Genomic DNA, 8,440 nt, shown 5'->3' with positions numbered 1-8,440 from the left:
CGCACACGCACTCTACAACACGCTCCCCCTTCTGTAGTCAAGAAATGTTGCGGTTCGTTGCCTTTAGGTACATTTGTAAGCTAAAAAGTGTGACTAATCTGTCCTCAAAGCAACTTTGTAAGAAACAAAAAATTAGAGACAACGATTTGAGATTTCTTTGCCATATTACTGATAATATTACTTTATGATCAACTATACATTATATTTCTGTCAGCTGAACAATTAGGCACGATTATCCCGGTAAGATCGGGTATTAACCCAGACTTTCTCTGATAGTGGGGTGACTGTTTTACGACACATCGCACGACACATCAACGAACATAAACACACAAACTATAATCCCAAAACGAGTCTTTTTACTTGCATAACAAGAATAAGTTTGACCGTTTGGCATCTCTTACGTCCTTTATTCTTATTTTTTTTCCAAATGAGTGCAGGGTTGCGGACTATATACATAACCAGCGGATTTGTACTCTTTCGCCAATTTTATTTCGTCACAAACTTAAGTAGAGTAAATAGTAGACACAAACAGCCAAAGTCCGTTACATCAATATGCGACAACAAATAAAGTTGTTTTTCAAATCAGGTTAATCACACATGAAAGTCTGCAATAACGGGGTAATGGTCTGAACTAAATCCGGTTTCATTGAGCACCCTCGCGTGTTCAGCAAGATTTAAACCACGGTAGAAAATGTGGTCGACAGGTTGTGCTGCCTTCCAGTTGGCAGTTAGAGTCGAAAATCTTATTGAATCCCGAGTGCCACGATATGCACTTGTCATATTAGAGTGAATGTACAGAAAGTCGAGCTTCTGATTGGACGGTGTGATGTTCATGTCTGCCAGTAAGATTACCGGGTCGGGCGTTTCGCTGAGCAAATTCGACAGAAAGTCTATCTGGGGTTGTACTAAAACATCGGCGTCGTTAGAGACATTTGAATAGACCAAATGTGCAGAAATGACAGATAGGATTCTGGGTGGTGCATCTGCACTGTGAGCCTTCAGGGCGAGTTGAACCTTACTTACTCCATAGTTAAACACAACCACATTGCCTAAAGACGGAAATGACTGGCTGTATTCGTAAACGAATGGTAAACGAGATATAATACATGCGTCACCACCACCGTTACGCAAAATATTTACGCCAAAGTGAGCGTACATGTTATTGGCTGAGGCTAGATAGTAACCGTAGTCGATGGAGCCGAGAAATGGGTCAGCGCCATGTGATTCTTGCAAACCTGCAACGTCGATTTGGTATTTGTGCATAAGGTTTCCTGTGATGTAAGCGTTGGCCCGTTCGTGGGCGCCCTTGCCCATCATGACATTGTAGGTCATTACACGTATAGTAGACTTGTTATACGCCTGATAGGACTCCAGGTCTGGTCCTTTGTAGGTGACAACACCGTATAGAGAAGAACATGCAACAAACATCAAAAACAAACTAATTGAATGCCACGGTTTGCTTTGAACGGTTCGATTTGAACCACGCGACTTCTTGGTTTTTACAAATTTGTGATTGGAAATGGTGTAATGAGAAATAAAATCAAAAACCTCACGGCCGATGACAAGAATCGTGGGAAAAAGCACCACCACAACCACAATGGAGAAAAGTATGTTCATTCGACGCCAGTACAGGGTAGTAAGCAGAGGAAACGTCGTGAATACACCCATGAAGTAAAATACAAGGAATGCCAAGCCCATGTGAACAATACAAATCGACAAGGCACGCTGATTGCTCAAGAGGTTGAACGGTAAACGGCTGATAAGAAACAATGAAAACATCCACTGGATCGAGAGAGTGAAGGTGATCAAAACACCACCAGCCAAAGCACACCAAGTCCGAAAACAGAACTGCAAGATTAAACCTAAACACCACAAACCAGTAACTAATACCGCAATGGAACTAGGCCTGGTGTTTGTGTGTAATCTATTTCCAAGCATGGTTGCAGCAATACAGCCGGCGGCGGATATCCAAGCCAATAGGCAGTTTACAGGATAAGGAGACTTAACGTCAGACCAACGACTTAGCAGAACAGGCGAGAGGCCAACCCATACGGTGATCCACACCAACGATCCAGTGGATATCGAGCAAAGTATGAGATTGGAATAATGTATAACGATTCCTCGTTTCGTCCACACTTCTGTGTTATCGCATTGACTTTCATTTTTATCTGCTCCAGTTGCGAATGGTCGATTCACACGGAGTTGAAACTCGGTTCTGACTGCTGGTGATTTTAAGCTAGGTTGCGGTGTCGGTTCCCGACGACGCGTTACAATGTAGGCAAGCCGCGAGATTACAACGACCACCGCAAGTGCACCGCTCCCAAGCAAAGTCTGGTACAGGATTCCAACAGTTAAGCTCAACCAGCGAAGGTTCATGGACAGAGCGATCGAAATCGGAATGTCAAGAAAAGTAGAAGATTCCTGAAACAAAAATAAAACCTATTTATGAAAGCCTATAAAAAAGTACTTTAAACAGCAAAAGATCAACATTAAATTAACAAGTTCAATATTACAACGTATACATGAAGCTAAAATTAACTGAAAAAAATGTTTTAAAAAAGGTTAAAACATGTAAAGACCCCCACCATTTAAAACAACTTCCATACCATTATAACTTACGTTTTTAAGGATTGCCCGAACGTGAAGTGGAGCGAAGAAGAGTCCAATGGAGTAGAAACAGAGTCGAACCACCGGTTTGTCATCGAGGAAGGAACAGTTACACAGTGGTAAAATGCAGCAACTGATAGCAACAACAGAGAAATCGTAAATGTCCGACAATCTCTCGGATAGGACCGGTGGTCTTTCATTGCTCTCATTTTCTTTTTCATTCTTGTCGTTACTGAGAGAAGTTGATTGCTCATAAGCCAATGTGTCATTTGTACTACTTTCATGCTGCTTTCTTATTTGCCTCTTTTGCAAGAGTTGCCATAAGAAACAGCTACACCACATACTTATGTCCATCATGTAGAGAGACAGAGGAGAAAAGAGTCCCACCAGTAATTGGTTGATAACAGCCATTACATTAAAGCCGAGAACATCGGGTCGAATGTGCTGAAACATGTTGGATTCAATGTAAGCTTGCAGCAATGACCAGTAGTACAAGAGTAAACTGATTCGAGCCACATGATTGATGGACTGCAGCATCCAGCTACTGTGCTTCATTGTAGCAAATTTTACCACTGCGTCTTAATCAATGTAGACTTTAGTGAGAATGTGCTAAACAAATAAAAGTTCCATCTGTTTTAATTGATTTTACTAAAAAATTAACTAAAATCCGTGCTAACCAAAAACCAGCGCCAAAAACGTCAAATTCCTGATAACCATCGCAATAATAATTAATAGGTTTTGTCGCGCTTTTGCATAAACCAAATCTTTTTCGTCCTCTTACTTTGCCAAATAATAACAGTCACCGTTGTCATGACAGGAAGTGTAAATTATTCAAACTAGGCATAATTAGTTCAATACGTTTAAATAGTTTAAATTAGGATGCAAATTCAAAAGCCCGATTTAACGCGAGAAAACAATAGTCCAACGTAAATTGTCGCGTATGCAGACGGTATTTGAACGTACAACTAATTGTACCTAGTTTGAATAATTTACATTTCCTGCTATGAAACCAAAACAGTGACTGTCACGATTTGACCAACTAATAGCTGTACCGTGCAAAAGCCTTATCCAGCCACATTTCATCTTGTCAAACTGCGTGCGCAAGAAAAAATAGACGACTGACATATAAACAAACACATATGCATATAGTTACAAAATATGCTTAGTTCAGCAAAACCTGTCTAGTGACTAGTGTATTGTCCTCCCTAATGCGAAACAGAAAACGAATACTGAAAAGGCCACTTCCAGGTAGAACCGCACAATCTGCATTTAACCACGCTCACTGCCAATTCATAAGTGTGTTTTGTTTATATGTAACGGACGCAAAACGTGGGATTGACCAATTCTGCTTCGTTTGTTGAAAAACAGTTTTGTCCGAAACTTTCGGCGCTAACCTTTTTTACTTATAACTTACGGTAATATTAACGACATCCTGATTCCCTTCATAATCAGCTGAAGACGAGACACCGAACAATATGTTCACCGTCCCCGGTTCGGCGTCACCGATTTCCCGGCTTACGGAAGGAGCCAGACTGAGTAACTGCATGTCGAAGGTAACGAGAGTGGGGACTCCTCTTTGGAGCGGGTATTGCAGCCACGTGACTTCCACTGCCTCGTCAACCATTTGGAAGATGTCGTACGAACAAACAATGTCAACCTGGTGGTAAAATTAAGCCGGCATTTTAGCATAATAAGCAAACAAGTATTGACAAAACTGACATCACATTTACGAAAAGGGAACTAGTACAAAACTGGGTTTCTGCAAAGGTAGAAACGTTTTTAATCTAGAGTTGATCTACTGCTTACGATAAATTAAAAAAGTTATTGCCATTACACGTTCAAATGCGTACCTTATCAGCAATAACGTTGTTTGTAGAATCCACGTCCGCATTGCTGTATGTAAGAAGTTCAGCTATAAGGTTGACTCGTCCGCAATATGAGAGATCAGCTGTAACCAAATTAATCCCATACATGGTGGTAATCGAGAGAACCCGCTTCTCATTAGACCACTGCCATTCTGTAGACACTGATACATGACTGGAAATTGAGAGAGATTTGTAATACACTGGTCCGGACAAAGAGGTTGCAAAAAGTTGTTTATCGTTTGGTGTGAGGTTGTTTCTTGTGTCCAAGTGTTGGTTTCGCGATAAGTAAAACTGCACAGACGGCATGGCATCGGAAAAGTGGTCCAAAGTCTGTCAAAAAAGCGTTGTTAAAAATAATAATAATGGTTTGCACAGAATCAGTGTTCCAGCCTGTGTGGTCAATGTCTTGTCACCAGCTGCGACGCTTTTTGTAGACTAAAACTAACTAAAAATAAGAGAGTTTACTCTCAAAATTAAAAATATCGCATACAATATTTAACTCAAATTTTAGAAGGTCGACAAAGATGCGATTATTATGACAAAGATGCGATACGCTGTTGTCGTTTTGGAAATCCAAATAAAAAATCTTGTTCTCACTAGGTTTGAAAGATGTGTGTTATGTTTGTGTGGTCGGATTTCCGAAGTAACAGTTATCATTAACTCTCCATCTTGCACAATTGGTTCGTCATTTAGGTTCGAGAAAAAATACGTCACAGAAGTTTCGGCTTTCGATCCGATGAGAGCAAAATCAAAATCGTCAGTTTCACAGTTGACCTAAAGAAGTCAGAAATAATAATATGTAAACTTTAAAATGGCAATTTTATCTCATTTTAAAAAGAAAAGAAAAAAATTTGTAAAAAGAAATTTATCTCATTTTAGGTTTGAAATTTCATATTTGGCGTCACGCAAATATGTAACAATCCCTTTAAATCCGCATAAAAACAGCTTCCGTAGTATGCACTTCTTACGTGGATTTGCTCGGACTGTTGATTGTCATGCCATGATGGGTCTTCCATTGATGACGTCACTACACCGATGACGTACATCCTGTCCTTGCACAGGTGCGCTGGTACATGTATATTGAGGGTCAGGATGAAGTTGAAGGTTTCGTCAAACAACATGGGATAACCAATTTCTGATGCTTGGTGCTCAGCAAAATTTGCCCCTACGCATTAAAACCAAAATGATACTATAAGCTGCAGTTCTTAAGATATTGTTCAAACAACTCATTGAAAGCATATCGCGCAAATATGCAACAGGTAAGACAAAAAAGGGCAAAACAAAAAAGCAATAGAATAATTTAACTATAATAGTAACTAAGCATGTAGTTATTGTTGTCTGGCCGATTAATAAAAGCAAACTTTAGATTGGAAAATACAAAGCTTTTAGAACAAAAACTGTTGCCACTTAGGCATAACTATGTAAACTTTTGCAAAGAGTTTACAAAGATTTTAGATTGCAAAAAACAGCTGCAGGTATGATTTAAAACAGAACAGGAAATTTACCAATTATACTGTTTCACCGACCAAACTTAAAATGTTTGTTGGAAAGAAATGCAACAAGTTTCTTACCCTCAGGAATCTCGATATAGTTATTTTCTGCAAGGCCCCGTGTATGGGAGAGAAAAAACTTCATTGAAAAGTCAAGTTTGCCGCTCGTTACGTTGGTTGGAATAGTCCGCCCGGCAGCGTTTCTTATTGACCCGCTTATCTGTAAACGTGAAAAGTTGAACTGAAAAAATTAACGTGAAAAGTCAAACTACAAAAAAAGATCAGTTCAATCACATACAAACATTTTTACGGCACAAAGAAAAAATAAAAACAAGTTCACATTGTTCAATAGTCATTAGAACCATTCTATTCAATATTTGGGAAGCTTTCAAAAACTCATTTCTACGCGTTTTGATTAAACCCAATCACAATTTAATTTGTAAAAAGAAATATACCATCAGTGGAACTGCAACATCAACATAAAATTGACTTTGAACGGTTTCCAAAATCATCTCTTCAAATGCGAAGTGGTGTTGGGGACAATTGATCACCACTGTACTACATCTAAGCAAGGTATGTCGGTTAAAATGGCAATAACGTTAATTACGTTAAATTTTAATAAATACGTCACATGTAAGCGTGACGACCAAAGGTTTATACAACTGCAAGACTTTTATATGTGCCGTTGGTCTACATAAGGAAGCTGTAGGGAAAAAATACAAATCAAATAGCTAAACAAGATTTTAAGCACCATCTTTTTAATGTGTACAGAATAGTTTTGCTTTTAAAAGCATTTTTGTTGAATCAGCATCATATCATCTAATTACCCACCGAATACGGTTTCCTTCGAAAATCTTTCTTGTTGCTTCATCACGTGACCACGCTCCACTTTTTACGCACAACATAGTTTCACTTCCACAATGTTTCAGCGCACTAATACGATGCAGGAAAATTCCGTCTGAATCAACAATGTCGGATTTCCAAACATATCCGTCAGGTGTCGCTGTCACACCATTGTTAGAGCTTTGTATACCAGGTGATTGGTAGTAGGGTATATTCATATTGTTTCTGCAGAAAGATAGGTATTGGTTACACTGCGTGTGTGGAGAATATAGGCGACAGGCACATACTTCAGCCTAATATAACAGGTCATCAGACGTACACAAATGTAGGCCTACCATATTATCACCACCAAAAGGAGGACACATTCCCGACAAAGAATATTAACACTTACTTTTGTGCCCAAGAAAATGGAAGCACAAGATATTTGACGAATTTTAAGTATATAGTCCAATTTCGATAAAGTTTAACTTACTATAAATTGTTAATTTCAATTAACAATGACCACAACCCACACTCTTTGGCCGGTTTTCAAGGCACAATTGTCATTTGGATATTCAGTAAATACAGAAAATTCAAAAAGGAGGACATTTGGACATTTTTTATTGTCCCTGGAGTACAATTTGCTTTTCATTAAAAAGGAGGACATGTCCTCAAAAAGAGGACGTATGGTAGGCCTACACAAATAGCTAGAGTTTAAAAGTTATTCGGGCTTTCAAATATTTCAAAATTTAAATGTGTTTAAGCTTGAATTAAATTTTTTTCCTGTTATGATCTCGGAGCAAAGTTCATCAGAAAATTATTAGTTGGGGAAGTAGGTTAGGTTCGAGGATGAAATTAAATTAATTAATAGATCGTATTGTATAAATCCTACTTCACCAAATCTATTTTGTCGCTTAAAATTGCTGTTGAATTTGCATAGAACGTATTCGTTTTGTTATTCAAACGTATCTAAATAACTGTTGTCATCGTTATAGGAAATATGGTTGTCAAGCAGAAGCAGAGCGGCTAAATATCCAGCATAGAAAGGCAGAAAAGGTGTGTCAAAATTGATACATTTTAAGCAACTTAAACGGCAATTTTGTTCTCACTTAAACTATTTCAAGCTCGTTTTTACTACAAACTCACATGGAGAGAAATTGGTCGCTGTTCCGAGTAGCAAGAAAAAAATGCGGGTCCACCCATTTAATGGCGTCATCCTCATAAGTGGTGAAATCAGAATCTTCACTAGTAATTTCAACAGTCATGCGAAACGGACATGACGAAGAGGTTATCCAGGTTTTGCACTGGGCTTCAAAATGCTTAATTGTAATGCGAATTTCATCTGCACAAAAATACATAATGTTAAACTTGACCAAAACACAAAACGGAAGGGCAAAATTTTATATAATATATACCTGAAACACACGCAAATGGAATGTTTAGTGACGTCAGACTGAGACTCTGCGCATTGTTTTCAGTGATCACGTCAGTCCACTCGTCATTGGGCAAAACTTCAAGCTAAAGTGAGAAAAAATGTTTTGTGTATAATTTTTTTAATGCAAAACAGTCGAGTTCATAACAATTAGTTTGGTCATTGTAAGTACATTTTATGGATAAGTGTATAAATATGAACGTATACATACATAATGAATGAGG

General features: G+C 38.4%; 1 protein-coding gene across 1 annotated transcript; it reads right to left on the bottom strand.

Annotated features, from left to right (window-relative positions):
• Positions 1-232: 232 nt before the first annotated feature.
• On the bottom strand, positions 233-3,212 carry LOC145222813 (uncharacterized). Its single transcript, XM_080089024.1, has 2 exons — positions 2,620-3,212; positions 233-2,421 (listed from the first exon to the last, which is right to left on the bottom strand). Exons 1-2 carry the CDS (start codon positions 3,160-3,162, stop codon positions 592-594), a joined length of 2,373 nt encoding a protein of 790 aa, XP_079945150.1. The 5' UTR covers positions 3,163-3,212; the 3' UTR covers positions 233-591.
• Positions 3,213-8,440: the final 5,228 nt, after the last annotated feature.

Source organism: Phallusia mammillata, chromosome 4 (genome assembly GCF_965637545.1).
Source record: "Phallusia mammillata chromosome 4, kaPhaMamm4.hap1.1, whole genome shotgun sequence".
NCBI classification, from domain to species: Eukaryota; Metazoa; Chordata; class Ascidiacea; order Phlebobranchia; family Ascidiidae; genus Phallusia; species Phallusia mammillata.
Note: the sequence above shows the minus strand (reverse complement) of the source record. Positions and strands in the feature narration are given on the sequence as shown.